General features: G+C 41.4%; 1 protein-coding gene across 3 annotated transcripts; it reads right to left on the bottom strand.

Annotated features, from left to right (window-relative positions):
• Nucleotides 1–2,292: 2,292 nt before the first annotated feature.
• Nucleotides 2,293–19,885, bottom strand: fgd5b (FYVE, RhoGEF and PH domain containing 5b). Of its 3 annotated transcripts, none has more exons than XM_031852142.1 (21): nucleotides 19,681–19,885; nucleotides 16,019–18,587; nucleotides 12,889–13,042; nucleotides 12,360–12,418; nucleotides 12,216–12,246; nucleotides 11,500–11,651; nucleotides 11,250–11,406; nucleotides 9,616–9,703; nucleotides 9,446–9,496; nucleotides 8,947–9,005; nucleotides 8,209–8,280; nucleotides 7,928–7,996; nucleotides 6,470–6,553; nucleotides 6,130–6,209; nucleotides 5,893–5,989; nucleotides 5,613–5,750; nucleotides 5,356–5,458; nucleotides 4,623–4,759; nucleotides 4,355–4,480; nucleotides 4,040–4,194; nucleotides 2,293–3,528 (listed from the first exon to the last, which is right to left on the bottom strand). In XM_031852142.1, the coding sequence occupies exons 1-21, from the start codon at nucleotides 19,688–19,690 to the stop codon at nucleotides 3,492–3,494; spliced, it is 4,428 nt and encodes a 1,475-aa protein (XP_031708002.1). In that variant the 5' UTR covers nucleotides 19,691–19,885; the 3' UTR covers nucleotides 2,293–3,491. The 3 variants fall into 3 exon arrangements, with proteins under 3 accessions (XP_031708002.1, XP_031708010.1, XP_031707993.1); XM_031852150.1 differs by having other exon boundaries at nucleotides 4,382–4,480; nucleotides 9,616–9,706; XM_031852133.1 differs by having other exon boundaries at nucleotides 9,616–9,706.
• Between the last annotated feature and the right edge of the window lie 232 nt (nucleotides 19,886–20,117).

Here is a 20,117-nt window from a genome sequence, read left to right on the forward strand (position 1 = left end):
TTTGATAATAAAATAATAAGGAAAGCTACACTGTTTTTGGAGTCACTAGCAGAGCCAAGACTCTTTAATTCAAGTAGGCAGCACTGTTGGTATCTCTCTGGCGGTGATGCTTCTACAGCATATACCCGCTCTTAATCCACAGCCTCTTTATTTGATACTGTGTTGTTTTTAAATGATAAGCACAATGTTCAGCCATAAGAAAGCATGGTCACTGAACACAATAATTCAGCATTTTAGGTAGTACACTAGAGTCAGATGAGAAGATTGATGACACACTCATATCTGTCCATTGAATATGAAGCTACATTGTAGCTTAGCATAATAGTAGAAATATAAATAGTCCCATATAACACAACTTGTCAGATTAAACAAGACAACAGGAAATAATGCTTTTTATTACCCCCGAAGGATAAAAATATCATATCAGTAAAACACAGAAAGTTTAGAACATAGAAGCGACATCCAGCTGTACGAAGGATCATATAAATGTTTGACGAAAGTGCACATTAGATTTGTGAGTTACACAAATTACACAACATGTTAATAAATGAGCCTTAGAAGTCCACGTAGGCAGCTTATGTTACCTTTGGACAGAGCCAGGCTAGATGTTTTGCCCTATTTCCAGTATACATGCTAAGCTAAGCTAAGCAGCTGCTGCCGCTAGCTTCATATTGGATGGACAGACCAGAGTTATCAATCTTTTCATCTAATGCTCAGCAAGAAAGCTATTAAGTGTATTTCCCAAGATATCGGACAACACGCTGACTAACTTTGTCTTGGCTCAAACACTTAAGACAGATTTTCATCCCTCAGTGACAACTGATGGCCCTGCTGACACGTGTTTACACTTCTCTCTCTCTCTGCAGGAAGTTGCAGATGACAGAATGGTTACAGGAGAATATAGAGGACGATGCAGACTCCATGTTTAGGCAACAGGGATAATAAATGTTCAGTCGGAGGTGCAGAGTGTACTGAAGGCTGTGTGTTTCTCTGTTTGTCCTGTTGAAGGAGAGTGGGCTATTTAAAGCTTTAGGGGAGGTGGAATAGGTGTAACATTGACTTGACAGTGTAGGCTGCAAAAAGTTTGCAAAGTGGGACATAGTGTGTCCCTCTATTCTTCCAGCCCCTCCACATCTTTTTTTTCTCTCCCTCTCCCCATCTGTTAAAGGCGCAGAGAGACACAAGACAAGGCGCAAACCCAGAAATGTCAAGCCAATGTCAAGTGGACGCAGCTATTTTCCCATACGTCCCACTTGTCAGTGGTTTTTTTTTTAAATCTCAAGCTCTTATGTAATTAAGTCCTTACTTTTCCCCTGAGGATCTGCCGCCCACACAACTATGAAAGATGAGACTGCATGCTGTTGTAACTCACGACCTCAACACAAACACTGCATTACCTCCTCTAAACTAAAAATGAAAATGGCCAGGAAGTTTGTTGTACACAACTCTTGCTGTCAGAGCATAGAATGTATAAGAAAAAACACCACAGAGGAGGAAGTTCAGCCCAGAAATCTATTTCAGCTTCTTTGGCATCAGCTTTTAATGACTCCTGAGGCTGAGCACAAATAACAGAGCTGAATGCATCCGACCTTATTGAGTAGGCTGTGCGTGTACGATTGATTATTTGTTGCTCTCTGTATTGCTCCTGCCTGCAGCGATATGAAAGTAAGCTTGGATTATGACACTGTTGCTGCCCCACTGTAAAAAAAAAAAAGTTTTATGTGCAACTGGACTTGTAGTTTTAGTCTCGTTAATGATGTAAACAATTTCCTGTTTCTTGCTGCTTTGTTATGACCAGAGAAATCAAAAGTAGCAGTATGGTAAAAATATAAAAAAAACATTAATATTTAAATCAAGTAGCTACATTTTACACACAGCACTGAACCACAGCCGATGTTATTCCACCAGAAGGACTCGGAGAGAAGGAACAGGTGCAGGAAGTGTGGGATGATAAATACTTTAAAAAACTGTAACTTGGAATGAATTTGTGTATTGTGTCATCACCAACAGCACCGAAGGAGAGAAAGCACCACTAGCTAAAAAGGTGAAGCGACTGAGGAGGGAGAAACAGAATTGGGGCTAGAGTAGAGTGATGAATGGTCCGTCCTCTATGTAGGACGAGGTGTCTGCAACTTTTCAGGAGCCCCAGAAAGCAAACTTTCTGCCTAATATCATTCTGGGTCAGGAAGCCTCGCGGGGAGACGAGAAGCAGGGCAGTCCTGGCCTTTCTTTGGCCGTGCAGCACACTGGTCCGCACATCACTCAGTCCCCGGTGTCTTCCTGATCTGCTCAAAATGCGATCTGAAACACTTCATCAGATCAGGCCACATATGGATGACATATCGGTGCAGACTCATATAAGAAGTGGTCCATTTTGAATGTACATTCTGAGCGCCATCAGCAAGGACACAGTGATAGGAAGTCAATGACAGCCTGTTGTGTTTTAATGTTTAGTCACCTGCCCTCTAAAGGACATGAGGAGGATAAAGAGAAAACACAGACAGACTGTTTCCATCGTTAAAGCCTTTTACTTGATTTGAAAATAATAGTGTTAGAAATTCAAAGTTAATAAATGCAGATCAGAGAACCCAGTGAGTCATGGTTCAGTGCAGGGCAACACAATCTGCACACAACTGGATGTGGAGTCTTTATACAAATACAATATACATTGCACTTGTTTTAGGTACTTCAAACCATAAACAACATTGTTTTAAAAGTACAGTAGCTGAGGATCTTGGCCTCTATGATGAAGGTACACTCATATTTCTTTTTCAGGTTCATTCCTTTTTATATCAGTGCAAAAAAAAAAGCATAGAAACTGTTTATTCACTGTCAGAGCCATCTCCAACAATACAGTGCATGTCGACGCTACAGACACTTCTATACATATAAAATGACTAATTCTTTATACAGCCTGTGCTTCAAAGTATTAGTCACATTAAGATGCATTTAATCCAGTGTAAAAACACGTTTTTTTCAAGGCATTAACTATAATTTCTTTTTAGCCTCCCTTGGAATGACAGTAAAATAACTGTGGTTAAAGTATTTGTCCAGTTATTTCTTTGTCATTTTTTAATTATTTAAAATGTTGAAAGAAATAGTTGAAATCATAGATTTTCTTTCTTTTCCAAAAATCCATAATGTTCTCCGTGATTTGGAGGAATGTCGCTGATCAGCTGCTGGGGGAAATACAGGTCACATCAATGCAATGTTCCACACCAGCAGGTATCTGGGCCAATGCCTCTCGTGACTCTCAGCATCACACCTGCTGTAACAGCAGGCAGGGGACACTGGAGGTTAACAAAGTAGGTAATCGTGTCCCTTCTCAAAGAACAAGATGTCTTCTCTTATTCAGTCCAGCCAGACAACTTGCAGACATAATCAAATATATTGTTTTCTTATTCCCCATTTTTCCCTTTTGGTTTCACAGTCTGTAGCAGAAGAAAGGCAGTAGATTTCCATTTTCGGCGATCCACCCAGAGTAACTTATCCTATAAAACTGTGGCTTCCTCCATGGCATTTACCCACCTGTATGAGTAGAGGATGTTACATTAGGAGAAAGACAGCATAAAATGGAGGAATTTCAGTCTGCTTCACCTAAACTGCGTCTTTCAGCAGGACATATAGCTGCATTATTAGGTGAGCTAATATTATAGAGTGCTCCTGAATTTGTAAAATGATTTTAGTAGTATTTTGTCCTAGAGGAGTTAGTACTACTAACTTTATTTTTGTAAACTTCACACTTCTGCTGCTGTTCAGAGAAAACACTGAAACTCAACTGGTGTTGATCATGTTTCCAGTTATGTCAAGAATGACATGGTCATCTGTGGGTCAAGGAAAACTATCCAATCCCAGACCCATAAAACCCTTTGAGACCCATTGAGTGAAAATAAATTTAAAAACGTGACTGTTTTTCTTATTTTTTCGCCGCAGACAGCAACTTATCAGTAAAACCCTGTTGGTCATCAGACTAAAATCTTTAAATTGTCAATCTCTATAAAGATATTGAAACTAGCTATCAAGGCTTCATGCTTCTCACCTCTGGGCTGTGTAGTTGTCCTCAGCTCTAAAGGAGTAATACAAAGTGTTTTTGTGGTAAAGCTGGAAGATGTTGGCCTCCTCCTCTCTCCCCTGCATGTCAGGTAGCTTCACTGTGAAACCCAGCAGAGGTAAACTCTCAGATGCTACTTTCTCCTGCAGAATTTGGCAGGGGAACAGAAATGGATTATAAGATGAGGAAAATGTGGGTTTTTCAGCACTTTAAGTCATGATGGCTATAGACCTCACTGTGTAAATCTGTTTAAGTGTAAATATGTGTTGTTCAGGTTTAAGGGGAGTGCATGTTTCCCCTCACCTCTTGGACTCGGTAGGTGTAAAGCACCTTGTCTCTTAGGAGGAACCACAGTCTCTTCCAGTTCCTCTTGCTCGTCTTGCTGCGCTGCAGAGTGCCACTAATGGAGCCTTCCTCTGACACCGTCACCTGCACAAAATAGGAGCAGGAATGGACAGATAACTATCTATGTTACTTACAAAACATGTCACAGCTGTTGCTCCTATGATGATCAACTATTCAGTGATCTGCACTGTGCAGTGAACATGGCCCTCTCATGTTGCAGGCGTACCTGGGTGAAGGAAGCGGTGCCTTTCCGATGTCTCCAGATGTTGGGAGGATGAATGTTTTGGAACACAGCAGAGAGAGGACGACTGGAGCGGTTTGGACGAGGGCTACTCTTACCTGACAAAGCAGACACGTCTCCCCCTGCAGAAATATACAATTGCTTTTTTACCTCAGCTGAGGACAATACTATAACACTGACAAACTAAGTGACATGGCAGGTTACTTGTGCACCTTTACTGACCGAACTGCACTGCAGCAGAGGCTTTATATTCAAGTAACAATGTTTTTTTACACAAACGTGCTATAAAGGGAAAATTACTTCACAAATGAAACTCGGCTTCAGTTTTGCACTTTTCATGCACGCATACGACACAAACTGGAGTCTAACTTCTCACAACCCACATGTGCAACCCATTTAAATCAGTTAAGTATATTTTTGTTTGGCCTTGTTTCATACACTTTACATGATGCTTATCCTGTACTCAGGGTTCCTTGAGCCAAACAGTACCCATGTCTTACTTCTACTTTTCCTTTTTGTACTACTTCCTTTATTTTAGTAATCCATTTCCCGTAAAATAAATCTATTTGTCCAAAATCTGCAAGCTCTGTCTGATTATTTCAGTCCATTTTATGTGGGGCATAAGAATAGCAATACTAAATGTGTGGGCTGATAAGCAGACTGACAATCAAAGTGATCAGTTAATCATAAAAAACATATTCAAGCAGAGCTTCCCCACCTCTCTTCTTCAGATCATTGTAACAGTGATCACACACTTTGGCCATCCGGTCTTTCATGTATTTCAGTGGATATCGGTTCCTGGAGCAGCTCCGACAAACAATCTGTGTGAAACAAGATAAATTCACCACAGGGACACTAAAAAGAACATACTCTTTCAGCACACTCACAGCTCCCGGCCAAAGACACATTTTGTTGCATCTCCTAACAGATATTAATGTCTTATAGAGCACTGTGTTGTAGTTGTGTGTGACTCACTCTTCCGCAGCCATGGCAATGGTGTCTACGGAGAGTGAGGCTGAAATCTGAGGTGCAGTTCATGCACATCATCACTTGCGAGACTGGAACAAGCGTGGGGGCTTTCTCTCCTAGAGTCAGACGCAGACGATCTCTGGCCTGTAGCAAACACACAGAAAGACACTAGAACACACTGCAGAAATTGATGTCGATGACTTATGACATCCATCTCGATCCGGTTGGATGAGGATAAGCACGACTGAGGAAAAATGATTAATACAAAGAGGCAGAGTTTGCTCACCTCTCCTGAGCAGCTGTTGAATGCTATAGATCCCCTGACATGTTCAGTCACAGTGCGGCTCAGAGTGTAAAACCAGTCCTCTCTTTCAATGAAGGAACTGCAAAAAGCACACTACACTACTGAGTAAAAGAATACTCAAGGCTCTACTTTCACTAGTTAGTTTTAAGCTTTTTTTAATCACTGCCATTATTAGCTATTAGTCATTATTCAAACAGGACACAGTACAGTGTCACCCACCTTGCAGACAAAGTGATGGAGATGTCTGTTCCTTCAATCCTCAGTGCATTTTGGACATTATCCACGATGGGTTTACTGACCTGAGAAATCAGTAAGGTCATAAATCAAAGACCAGGTCGTAAAACCTTTCAGTCTGACAGTTAAAGAACAGCAAATTGTTTTATTCTCACATTCTCTGTTAACTGCAAACAAGTAAATCATTTAATTAAGAAAACATATGGCTGTAGATTTTACACATGTACTGCCAGCTTTAATTGCATATAAACTCCGTGGGAATTTGATGTCAAACATGGTTAGAAATCAAATCAATCAATTAGGCAACTTAATGAAAGACTCTGACCTTCAAGCCAGTGAGTGGCAGAGTATTCTTTAGTCTGTATTTCCCGTCCTGCTGAGGGTAGGTGTACAGCAGCACATCATTCATCTGACAACAGACAGAGATAACGCTCATAATTCACAGAGAACAGAAAAGTAAACGCCGATCAGAGAACATGTTGAAAGGACAAAATAAAATGGCACAGACACATACATCATTCATGTATGTGCAGAAATTCTCCAGTAGGTGACACTCTACTACAAAACTTGAGTTGATGAGTTCACACAGTTGATTCACTTAATGGGTAACAATTCAAACCAAACAAAATTGTGTGTATTTGTTTTTCTTATTTTTATTAGGGTGATGTACAGTCACACCATTGTCCATTCCACACAGTACAGATCTCTAATGTTAAACACAAAACCTGAAATTAATCTTCCCCTCCATATAAAAATGTGCTTATTTAGTTGGATGTTTGAGCTTCACTGTGCATAATGATGTATGTGCAGAGTTTGACACTAGAAGGCTGTTTTCACCAAAGGGGGACATTTCATCCATGTGGGGGATCTATAAATTTAAAACCCCTACCTTGAATTTTTACGATCATACATGATTGAGATACTTCCGCAAATAGATAACAAAGTAGTTGAAATCAAACTGGATCATTAATCTCTGTATCACTTTTTTGCTGTGTGTTTAAATACTTTTTTACGAGACTAGCTGCTCCTGCAGACTCTTTTTATTATGCTGTCTCCAACATTAATAATAGCCGATAACACGTGATCGGAGTCTGGGTGGATAAACTGGCAGGATAAAAGTAACACAACGATGATTACCAACATTCCTCCAGAAGAGACATTTACGAGCTTTTTTTAGTGTCGAGCCCAGACAACAAATTTCAAAAACACCACAGGAGGGAAAAGCAATGCGCTATGATGATGCCCTATGGATAATTTGCAAAGGCGTTTCATTTTCTAATCTTTCTTGATTATAACATTTCAAGGCTATCTCTATGTTGTGATTTATTCATACAACTTTATCGATTACATCCTTCTCCCCTCTTTCTACATCCCTGTTTCCTGTAGCATGATCTTAGTCAGCTGAACACATGTTCTATAGTAAAGGTGCTGAAGACACATCAAACTAATATTTAACTGACAGAATTAAAGTCATAAAATTGAACAGGAGGCACACATGGATAAGGAGCTGGTGTTGACCTTCCCTCTGCTGTCAGTAAAGAACTGGCGCAGGAAGTAGGCATTCAGAAACATCCTGCCAGGAAACCCTGCTCTTAATAGCTCAGTCTGGACATAGAAACACTGCAGACAAAAAATACATGACTCTTCATTTTACACAGTGATGCCTTAGGAACGCACTGTGGTCACTGTACGAAATGAAGCAAATAAAAAGATAATAAAACTAAGTATGACAACTGGCACATGTCTGTTAACTTAAAAACTACAAACAGGAAGCAGCGGTTACCAGAAATAGATGGCGGGGCTGGTGACTCTTCCTGCTGACCTTCATCAGGGTGCCCTCCTTCACAAAGACCTGATTAAAACAGCAAATATACAGTACCACACTGAACACTTCACAAGTCTACTGATCATGACACCCAGAGGCCATCTGCAATTATTATTGTTGTTTTAAAGCCTGGCCGGCTGGGGATTCCCAGCTGAATGATTGTGTAAAGGGCAACACAGGGTGGTGCATGGCAGACAGGGTGGGCTGGCAAGGAAACAATGCTGTTATCTGAGTCATACCCTGCCCGGTTGCAGCAGATCCCGCAGGCCACGAACACTGTACTCTATGTTGACCAGACGCAACAAGTTCTCCTGAGACATACACACACAGACAAAAGAACAAAAAGAGAGGGAGAGAAAATGAGACAACAACAAAAGAGAAATGATGAAAGAGTCCATTAACCGTCATTTTCCTGTAAACCCCAAACTATTTTCTTCTACTTGGCTATTTCACGGTCGTCTCTTTGTTTTAGACATAGTTATCGCCTGGATCAGACAGGCATGTTCTCTTTAGAAAGAGCCACATTATTTAGAAACGTCATTATTTGGTATGCGGCTCTAACTAGCTCTACTGTAGCCATCAAAAACAGTACAGCATTGCTTTGAGCTAGATGCAAACAAGCTCTCAATGGTAATGGTAACATTCTGATGGATAGTAGTCATCTCAGTTGAGTGTGTTAGCATGCTAACACTTGCTAATCAGCACTAAGAACAAAGCTCGGGAGACTGTGGGTGTTTCCTGTGGGTGCTGTGATCCTATGAGGCCCACAGAGGAAGAATAAAATAGAGTTGGACCTGTTGCTGCCCGAAAATTCACATTTCACAGCACATTCAGATTTTGATTGCAGCTTGTTTCTCAGCTGTTGGTTAAAGCCGTATCCCTCAATACTTGACCAATCTCAACCCACAAATATGATGTGTACTTCAGAAGGCACATGTTTGTTTGTTGGGTTCAAGAGTTTCAAACATGACACTCACCCCATGTTTCAAGCTGTCATTCACTTGATCTGCAATGTCAGACACTACAGCTACAGCAGCTGTAAAAGAACACAGAGAGGAATCAGGAAAGACACTTCATGTTAAGAAGTGAACAATGAATAATCATAGCTGATTAGATGTTCCTTTGTTCTTCTTCTCCATGTAGAAAGTCACCGAACATAAAACCTGAAATGAGAGCGTGGACGTGTCTGGACTGGGGTGGCTTCCTTATTGGAGATAAGAGATAGTGTTGCTGCATCTGGCCTTCTCATGAATTACTCATTACAATCTCCACACAGAAGAGGGCTGAAATGTCTGCCTGGTGGGTCTCCACCACAAACAGGATAATCTAGGTTGGCTCTCTTAATGCCGTCTTTCCATGCCAATGTGAGCAAATAAATTCCCTGCACACACAGAGTCACAAACACAGGCCAGTGATGCTCTCCTGTCAGTAACTACCTCTGTCCACACTGAGACCGCTGCTTTTTCTTTAAGGTACCTTGTGTGTCTTTATATTCCTTGGAATCGGGGGAGAGGTTGTTCAGGTAATCTGTAAGAGGAGTGGGAGAAATAGAATGCCTTCTGAGAGTCCAAAATGTAACCACTATGAGTACAATGTATGTTTTAACCAGAAAAGATACTAAATCTTGTCCTTTAAACAAGACTCACCAGTGAGGAGCATGCGGTACTGAGCCACACGCACAATGACCTGCAACAGTTGATGTTTCAGAGACACTTTGTCCCCAGCTGGACTCTGCTGCTGAGACAAATAAAAAATAAAAAATTGAACACTTTCACTGTATAACTCCTGCACATTAAGGCCAAATGTACATGAACTCTGGCCAAACAACATTTTAGGTTATTTAAAACAGTCAAGGGATCTCACTGGGTGTATACAAAACTTTGATAAAGAAAATAAAAGTTGCACTGAGAAGCAAATTATACAACAGCACTGGAGCTTTGAGCAGAATCGCCCCTAATATTTTAAGTGTGAACAAGGGCCAACAACACTCAGCACGGTGTCTGGCAGGATAACGAGTGTGTGTTTGATTGTTCGTATGTGTGCATGTGAAAAGACAGCAATACTGCATGCCAAACACCCTCTTTTTCAATAATCATTTCATCGATAATTGGTAATCTCTCTCTCAGACACACAGTCATAATATTATCTTATGGAGCTTTGTTCTTTTTAGTCCTTCTGCATGTTCAATACAACAATAAGATTTTGAACAGATTTATTTCAAAAGTGTGGAAAAACTATTTTGTCACCAGAATATCTTAAAATTAAAAACTCATTTAAACGTTGGTGCTAGTTAATCGGACAGAGAAAACTGCAGCTCTGCAAGGACTTGATACCAAGTCTTCTCCTTAGTGGTCTATAAAATGGAGGGAAAATATTGAAAACATTCTTTTGTCCATCGCTGGGTAGTATTTGAATGTTGCTCTGTTAAGCATACTGTTATATATCCTATTTTTTATGTTTAATATTTTTAACATATAATTACATTTAATAGCTTCTCCGGATGACTGGCTTTAAAAACACTGCCTTGTGTGTGTTCATTCATTTGAGGCCATTTATAGCGCCATACTAAAGTGCATTGTTTGAATATGTTGGGAAATTCAACCTACATCAATTTTAAGATCCCCTTGTTTTAAATGAGACGTTCAGTGCTTAATTGTTGTTCTCAGTGGCTCATACCGAACATATTAGTTCTTAACATCCAAACATGTGGTCTATTTTTCCTTTGGGTGTCATGACAGTCTCTTTTAACTGCCAGGAACACTGTGTAGTTGTTGCTCTAAATTAAATCACTACTTTTATTCACTTAGCTTTCTGCCTTTAGCTTGAACTTTTCAAGGGTTTACATCTTTTGCTTTCAGTCACAAGGTCTCTCTTCTCATGCACTTAGTCATCGCCATCTCTGCTACCACAAAACACATACTTCATCTTTGTCATTGCACACAAACACACACACACACACACACACACACACACACACACACACACACACACTAAACTCTCTGATAAGAGATAAAGCACAGAGATAAGTAAAGCTCTTGATAAGTATCAGATATATGAGGTTGAAAGCAAAGTTTCCCTGTTATTTTTTATCAAAACCTCTGTAATTTTTCACCACCTTGTCAAGTGTTTTCTATTAAAATATCTAAATTATTCCAAACGTCCCCAGTAGTCCTCTGTTTTCTTGTTGTTTACTCATTTAAGCAGGATTGCATTATGTGTTGCATTATGTGTTGCATTACACATTGTGTGTTTAGCGTTAGGGAAGCACTTTAGGTCTGACCTCAAACTGGTGAACAATGGCTGCAAAGGCAGGTGAAGCTCGGCAGCTCTCCTCCAGCAGGCTCATACTTCGATCGTAGTGGCCAATATAGGTGGTGAAAACCAAGAACTCTGCTTTTCTGGACAAGTAGATGTCTGCGATCCTCTGGCTCTCCTCCCTGGGTGATGGAGAACCAGAGGTGAGAGCGTGGAAGGTAATTCATTTTTAGTTGTATAACATATGTGTTCATGCGTCTGCGCATCATTCTCACCAGTGTCGGATCCGATTCTCCAGCTCGCTGAGGATTCGGCGGTGCAGGGTGTAAACATCAGGCAGCTCGTTGAGAATTTCTCGAAGCCTCTCTTCGTCCAAGACAGGATCCCCCTCGTCCCCAACTGCTGTCCCCACTGCTTCCCGAAAGTCCTAACATACAGGCGAGTGTGGAGGAAGGCTTATTTTGTAGTTTACGCTTAAAATCTCACTAAACTCACAATTTCACTGAAGTCTGCATTTCTCTCGTTTTTCCTTCCCCTGTATTCGCAATAGTGTAACAAGATAAGCTTATATATATCGAATCTCATCATTAATCAAAATATTGGAGCAGTGTTGGTCTATGTCACCAGATTAATCCCCACACCAGAGACATACATCTTGGAAAGAGAAGTGTTCCTCCCTCATTACCTGATAACTGCTGTGGTGGAGCTGCTCAGAGGCCAACGGATCAGACTGTTTGTGGTGTGCAGTTTGTAAATGAGAAGGTGAAGAGTGTGGAGCAAGTGTTTCTGAAAATGAGCAATTGTGCTCAGTGAACCTATACTCTGGTTAAATAAATACATAAATAGCATTTAATTAAAGGTAATTCATGCAGAGCTCAGCCTCCTGCTACCTAGAGTCAAAACCGCTGCCATTCCCTCCCACAGATAGATACATACATGAGAATTATATTACAATAGTAAATTAAAAAAAGATTATAGATGCATCACTCACTTCCTGGAGGAGCTTGAGGGCTTTCACGTGTCTGTGGACAGAGAAATAGAAACACCATCAAACAGGAAGGCGAAGGGAATCGGATTTGTTTTGACCGCTTAGACGAGATGTTTGATAGAAGGAATTATTTTACATGTAACTTACAATCTCTCTGTATCCACCAGCTCTTTAGCCACGTAAAAGGCTCTGGATCGGCCGTCAGGCTGAAAACAATCATATTATTTACTTGTAATAAGCCCAGGGTTAGGAAGAGATGAAGCATTTATGGCACCAGTTCAATAAATCCCTTTTCTACATCGTCTCCAAGTCGCACTCATCATCTAAATAATGAGGATAGCCTTGTAGTAGCCCATTAACCTCCATTAACCCACATTAAGATCCTGGCTTGTGTGGGCAATTTTGCAATTGCCCAAGGTCAAAACAGTTTACTTTGTTTTATTTTGTTTTTTTCTTCAAATATGTCATTATTTCTAACTACCAGTTGGAAAACGTTGACACAAAACAAATTAAATCATTTTAAACTTTTAATTAAAGCCAGGCTAGTGGCTAGTTTTTGTTTTTTTATATCATGCAGGATATTAAAATATCACAACAGGTATCAAAAATTCTAAAACATGTATAAATATTTATTTCCAACTCTGCACAAATTCAACACACATTTGTCAGAACTAACCTGTCTGTCATAAATGCTGTCTGAACCTCCCTCTTCCTCCTCAGAGGTGCGTCCTTGGTCTTCTTCAGCCGTCGTCTCTCCCCCGACATCACCCACTGAGACAGTCTTTGGAGCAACAGCCACCGAGCACACATTGTAGGCTTCTGTATAGGCACTGGTGAGAAAGAAGGGGTGCCGCGGTGAAATATAGCATACAGACAATAAATGCATACAGTAAGTAGACAGATAATTATAAAGGCTGAGGGTCAAGCTGCAAACATCTGAGTCTGAGTAATACATTAGAAAACCTTGACTGTGTAGAAGACTAAATGCATCTTTTGTAATAATTCAACACTGACTGTCTTAAACCTCAAAGTCCTGCATTACAATTACCAGGTCTAGTCCAGTGGTTCCCAACCTTTTCAGCCTGTGACTCCTATAATGAAGTACTGACTATTTGTGACCGCTAATGATGACGTTAAAACAAAGTTCTTAAAAGACAATTAAATGTTCTTCTTTCTTTTTCCTTTAATCACCTTGTGAGCCCTTAGTTGGCCATTGGTAGACTATGCCTCACTGGTATTATAATATGAACTGTGTTCCGTGCCCAAACCTTTATTCATGACAATAAATCAGATGAATTTAATTTAACCGTCTAAGCCATCTTTATAGTCCTCTATGGTCATCTGCATTGAAATATCACTATAATAAACATATTCAGCAAAAGAAGAAAATGTGAATAGATAAAACATTGCCGATCTTGAGAGCCCAGTAAACTGATCCTGAAAGGCCTGCAGTGACAACTGTACCCAACCAGGGACGCATATCGGTATTTTATGCTACGAGATTCTCTTCTGCAGGGAGCCCAAATGAATATGCTAATGGCTGCGGCTCAATTGGGAGAGTAAGCTATGCAAATAAAAACACATCCTTAACTTACAGTAGTGATGCAGTCGTCCTCTCTATGTGACCAATTGCCTTGCCAATGTGTCTGCCATGTTTCACTCCAAGCACCAGTGGATTTTAACCCCACTGAGATGCAAATTAGCTATGTATGAAGAACATATGTGAGCAGTTCAGATCTCTGCATCGAACACATTAGAGCTGCATGGCCCATTACTGCTCACTGGATCAAACTCTGGATGAGATACCAGAGGGTGTTTGAACCACAAATTTGCCACAAATTTGAACCACAAATTACTTACACGGTTCTTATATTAGGCTTTTATATCACCCCACATGAACTGCCTCTGTCACTTCTCACAGTCCTGCTATGTTGTATAAAGGCTCAAGGCAAAATCTATGGAGATAAATTTCAGAAGGAGATAAAAAAAAAAGTATCCATTTTCATTTTGCCTCAGGTTCATCTGTGAGCCTCTTTGTCCCGGTGATAGCAGTGATGGGGGCAAACAACCTCCAAACTACGATCTGCTAATATTGCCCCTTCAGGCTACCGCAAAACTTACTGCCTCAACCACCGACTCTTGTCCATCCAGATATCTCTTTGCTGTAATAACAGGCACTGTATCCACTGGAAGTGTGGAAAATGACAATCATACCATAGTCTGTGTTCAGTACTAGCATAGACAGCTCAGGTTCTTACATAGAGGCATGTTACCTTTACAGTTGTGTATTTTGCAACGGAAAAACAAAGATCTAAAAACTAGCTTTTGCTTAATGAGGTGTCCGATGATTTCTAATATTTGTTACTGTTTATGACTGTCAGCCTCCCCTCTTCACATGCACTCAAAGAAAGTGAGACGGGAGAAGAAGCTTTGGCTGTCTGGAAGGAGATGTCAGTCAAATCTTCAGTTCGGACATTTGGCTTCCTAAAAAACCACAGCAGTACTGGGATGTATATATGTAGATATTTTCTGTGGGAGGAAGTTAAACAGGTCATAATTCCATCTCTAGTATCTATTTTATATTGATGTGAAAACATCTCCTTCATACAACTACTTATTAGAGTTTCTCGCCAAAACGACATTTTACAAGATTACATTTGAACATATCATTATAACGTTGTAATTTACAGTTTGGAGTTTGAACGCACCACAATTCTCAATTAAAATGAAGATGTTGTATTTATTAGTGTGTGTTGAGTACTTACGGAAATACAAAAGATTACGTTGTAATATCAAACTATCTTTCCAGTATTTTAGAGCCTTTGTGGTACATGTCTTTTTGCACACAGCCACAGTGGTATACATGATGAGAGGGAAGCACTGCAGTGAACAACTGCTGACTACAGAACACACTGAGATTTTATCTCAGCCTGTTGTTTCTGACTGGATAGAGAAGAGCAATGACTCCAAAATGCCCTCACTATTAATCATCCTGAGCATGAGTATGAGTATGATATGGGTACAGCCAACAGGAATGCAGGGGGGATGGGTAAATGTCAGCACAGCATGGCTGATCATACCAACAAATAACACTACAGCAGGGAGGCGAGAGGCTCTACCTACAGCACCAACACATGGGCCCGTTTTCACAACTAAAGAAATGATCTATGAATGAAACCAGCCTGCTTTCACTTAAATCTGAAGATACCACCCCCACCCCCAACACCACCTCCAGCATTTCCTTCTCTACCACCCAACATGCCCCAACAACACACGGACACCACAGCTGAGGCTTAGTACATATCACTGCATAGCAGGGAAGCTACTGCACTGTCCTCCCTACCACTGATCACCACTTCCGTGTCTGCTGTGATGGCAGCGTCAGGGGACTCAACATAATAAATAGTTATAAATCCTCCTCCCCAGGGGCATTGTTAAACCCACACAGTGGCCGAGCAGTAATAAAAAAAGCCTTGTGCTCAGTGTAAAACATCACTAATATTATGTCCAGCTGCATCAATCTATGGGAACACACACATGCACACAGACACAGGTTTTAGCTACACTAGCGACATGGCTCTATGGATGGTAATGTCAGCTGGTCGGTCCTTTTGTCCAAACTAAAATATGTCAATTTTGTATGTCAAACTATTGGAGGGACTTCCATGAAATTGTGTACAAATGTTGTTCATATGCCCCAGAGGATGAATACCAAGGATTTTGGTGATACCTAGACTTTCTCTCTAGCCCTATCATGATTAGTTTAGGATTTCCAGACTCAAATTTGTAGACTCTTGTTTACATACCTTTCTGTTTCCTGTTCAGGTGACTGTGTTGTATTCTTGAAACCAGGGAGGCTGCTCATGTCCACGTAACCATCAGTGTCATTGGCAGAGGACAGCACCCGACTGGGACGGTCAAAGAAGTCTGTGAACGGCGCCTGGTAGACGGGCCTCCGCTGTGGGACCTGAAGGTTCTCGTAGTCCGAGCTGATGGCGGGAACATTCTCATAGTCTGAGGTATCTGCGTTGGGGAAGGAGATGGAGCGAGGCTTGGTCAGGGGAAGAGGTGTGAAAGGCACACGGGAGCGTTCCTCAAAGGACTCAACCCGGACGACATTGCGATTGAGAAAGGCCACAGAGTTCCCTTTTCTTTTGCTTTCCTTGTAGAGCAAGAAGGAGGAGGTTGGCTCTGATGAAACATGGGGTTTACTAGCAGAGCGCGAGTTGAGCTGTGGAGAGCTGCCGATGCTGCGTCTCTCTAGATCCAGCAGTCTGCTGGGCGTGTGGTGGTTGGACTCTGCTGAGGACTTAAACAAGGACGGGTTCACATCTACCGGCTTGCTCTCTGATTTCCGCCTAAATTTAAGCATCAGGAAACGCTTAATGGAGGATTTCTTTTTCCTGTTTTTCTCAGACGAGTCTCCTTCGATGAAAAGCGAGGGGGAACTCTTTGTGATGGGTCTCTTGGTGATGTAGGCCAGCTGAAACGGAGGAGGGATATCCACTACAGATGTCGGTGTGGACAGGCCACTAGATGACAGAGGCGAGCACCGTGAGAAGCTTCCAGATGAACAAATGGCGCCTCCCTGTCTTGGGGATCCATCCCTGTAGCTGTAGACACCCAGAGGCATGTCCTGTCCCTCCATAGAGATGGAGCGTGGGTACAGGGACAAATAGTGGGGTTTGCTGTAGCTCTTGTGCCGCGTTGAGCTTATCATGGGGCTGCTGCTCAGTGCAGGTTGTCCAAATCCACTCATGTAGGGCCTCTGAACGAACTCCGCCACATTATTATTAATGCGATGTGCCAGTGAGCAGGAGAGCATCTCTGGTGTCCTCTTATGAGAAGGAAAAACATTTTCACCCTCTGAGCTTTGCCCTGGTTCCTCATAGACATGCTCATCACTGATGTCCGGTTCTGTGTCAGTGGTGTCGTCCAGAAACGGCACTATGTGACCCTCCAGGTCTTCTTCGAAGACATCCGAGTCACTTGGAGAAAGCAGCTGGCTTTCCGAGAGAGAAGATGTCAGCGAGGTGTCCGTGTCTGTCGGCACTGAGATGGATACAAGCCTGAACCTCGGCTGGCAGTCCACGTGATCAAAAAAGGCCTCCGTTGTCTGAGCTTTGAGTTCTTCAGTCATTTTCAGATATGCTCTCACCTTATTTTCATCCCTGTTGTAGCTGCTGTACTCAAGAGGGTTACTAACCTCCACATAATCCTCAGAGGACACACACTCTGTTTGTCCATTTTCTGCTGTTTTCTCAAATTTCCCGACTGATACTCCACTGCTGTTTACAGATGGAAGTGGACTCTGTGGTAGTCCATGAGCTTTGTTATTCCTAGATATCATCTCACTGTTGATGATGTCCTCCGAGGAGACGTAGTAAGGCTCATGAGTCGGGTCATCCACCACAGCCACATGTCTCTCAGTTGTGTCACAGACCTGTTTCTGGTCTTCAGGTTTAAAGTCATAAAAACTAACGCTCTGTATGTTTCCGCCCTTTTCCTTCACTTCATGGCCACATTTAAACTTCAGGATGTTACTAGTGATGCCACAATCAGGAGCAGTTTCCTCTTCTTTCTCCTCTCCGTCGATGAGAAAAACTTGTTGTGTATCAGTGTCCTTCATGTGTCCATTGCTGATGAGACCAGGTTCATCTGTGAGGGACTCAGTTATATCATCTGCCGTACAGTCACCGGTTTCATCTTCCTTGATCTGGTGAGGTCCCTGCCTCTCCCTCATGTCTTGATTGTCAGCACAATAGCAGCCTGCCTCCTCATCAATGCTATTAACAGAGATGTCTCCCACTGAGAGGCCATCTGTGTCGGCCAGCGCCTCGCCTGCATCACAACCTTCGGCGTCCATGTCCTCCGTCACGTCTGTGTCAACCATCTCCACTGCGTCCTCAGAGTCAGCTGTGAGCCCAGCATCACTGACCCAAAGTGTGTCCAGGGAGTCCACCTCCTCTGTTAAAGCACTGTCAGTTAACCTCCAGTCCTCGTCCACCTTCTGAATCATGTCTTCTTCCTCTTCCTTTTCCTCCTCTGTCCCCCCTCCGTCCTCCGACCCCTTAACATTATTTTGTGGTGATTTGAGGATGTAGACGTTAAATTGTGTCTCTGCTGGCAACTCGTCTGCAACCACTTTGTTTAGACCGTTCTCTGTCTCATGCTCTTCATCAACCTCGCCATCTGAATTTAGTAAGCCGCCATTGAAGCATCCTCCCTGGTTACCATTAAGCTCTGGTGTGACTTTAGGTTTTGGGGCTATAAAGGGTTTGGGACCCCTGGCTGCGGACATGTGAGGGGAGGGTAGCTTCAGGCTGGCGTGACAAACAAATCTTGGCTTTGGAGCAACAGAAGGCTTGGTGCAGTCTGAAAGAACAACAGGAAAAGGAAACTGTAAGATTACGCGCTTTAAAATAGCTTACAGGTCATTTATATTGTGTCCCTTTGACCTAAAACTGGTCAAAGATTCTAACTTTACACATTATAAAATGTTAATAGTGTGTGTAATAGTCACATTTAGATGATTATTATTATGTGGTTGCAGTTTGACCATTTTCGTCACAAAATGCGGAAAATATTTGTCTACACCTAGCAAAATTGGCAACCTATGAAATGTAACTAAGCTGGAAAACTTTCCAAATACTTTCCAGAATTAGCTACCCAAACAAAAAAAGAAGTTGATCATAAAATGACAAAATACTTTAAATGAGTAATGTGTGATTTCACATCCTTTGATAAAGAATACAAAAAAAATCTAAGGGAATTCCCTGGCTCACTTCCTGTGATTCAAGTTAGAGAAACCCCTCTCAGGCTGCCTTTACTTCTTTAAAGAAAATCTCATATACAGTGACAAAAAAAGAACACATGTAATTCATGTATATTCATATATATTCATATATATATATATTCATATATATTTATATATATATCTATAGATACAACCAATGCACACCATTTGATCACTTTCTGAGAATAACCTGAATAAGCTATAAGGATAATTGAACTCAAGATTTGGCATAAAATGCAAGTATCTACCCCCAAAACTAGAAGAAAAAAAATATTTTTTAAAAGAGTGCATTACCTGATGACTGCAATGTTTGCTTGAGTTTTTACAACAAAAAGAGCTCAATTGGTGCCAACTAACGCAGAAACCTCTTTATTCTACCAGAAAGGCATAAAGTGAATAATTTATCAACATAACACTTAACACTGCCCTCTGCTCTGACATAAAGAAACACTGCGTTAAACACACTTTGGTTTGCTCCACATCCTGTTGCTACCGATGTATTCACCATCTAGCCTCTTCATATAAACTACAAAGTCATATAAGATAATACGAGACAAACTAAAACTCTATGTCCAGCTGGCTTAATACTCATTTACTCTAAATACATAAAATACCAAGCAGTGAAACAGAGGCTTTGATTTCAAAACCCTTGTCGGTTCAAATAAATCTCACCTGTGTTCATTTTTGCGAAGCGACCGTCTCCAACATCTCGTCCACGAAAGCAGCTTCTGTACACAAAATGTTGAATAACGTTTCAGTAATGTTCAGCGGAGCCAAACTCCGCTGAACTGTGCAAACAGAGACTGAGTGAGTCTGACTGAACAGCAGCTCTGTCTGATCTTCCTCTGAGAGGGAACCCGCTGCTCAGCTGATCGCTTGTGCGTCTCACAGCGCGCAGGACGCGACTGGAAACCAAATGGAGAAAAAAAAAAAAAAAAAGACCAGGATCCCGGTGCCACTAGCAGCAGGTCCAGTCAAGTCTTTGAAATGTTAACATCAGCCTTCATTATAGCAAAAAGGGAAATGTTACTGCTGCAGAACAACTTTTCTTGATTATAGACTACCTGTGAAACAACATTTTGTGACAGAACTATACAGAAATAATTCCA

Source organism: Anarrhichthys ocellatus, unplaced genomic scaffold, assembly GCF_004355925.1.
Source record: "Anarrhichthys ocellatus isolate YVR2014 unplaced genomic scaffold, GSC_Weel_1.0 scaffold1, whole genome shotgun sequence".
Taxonomy (NCBI): Eukaryota; Metazoa; Chordata; class Actinopteri; order Perciformes; family Anarhichadidae; genus Anarrhichthys; species Anarrhichthys ocellatus.

Bases quoted from the DNA above. Each gene is read 5' to 3' on its own strand.
- fgd5b (XM_031852133.1), bottom strand. The intron at 12,247-12,359 runs GTAAGTTACATG...CTCTGTCCACAG, and splicing joins CTGGTGGATACAGAGAGATT to ACACGTGAAAGCCCTCAAGC. The intron at 9,497-9,615 runs GTGAGTCTTGTT...CTCCTCTTACAG, and splicing joins GTACCGCATGCTCCTCACTG to ATTACCTGAACAACCTCTCC.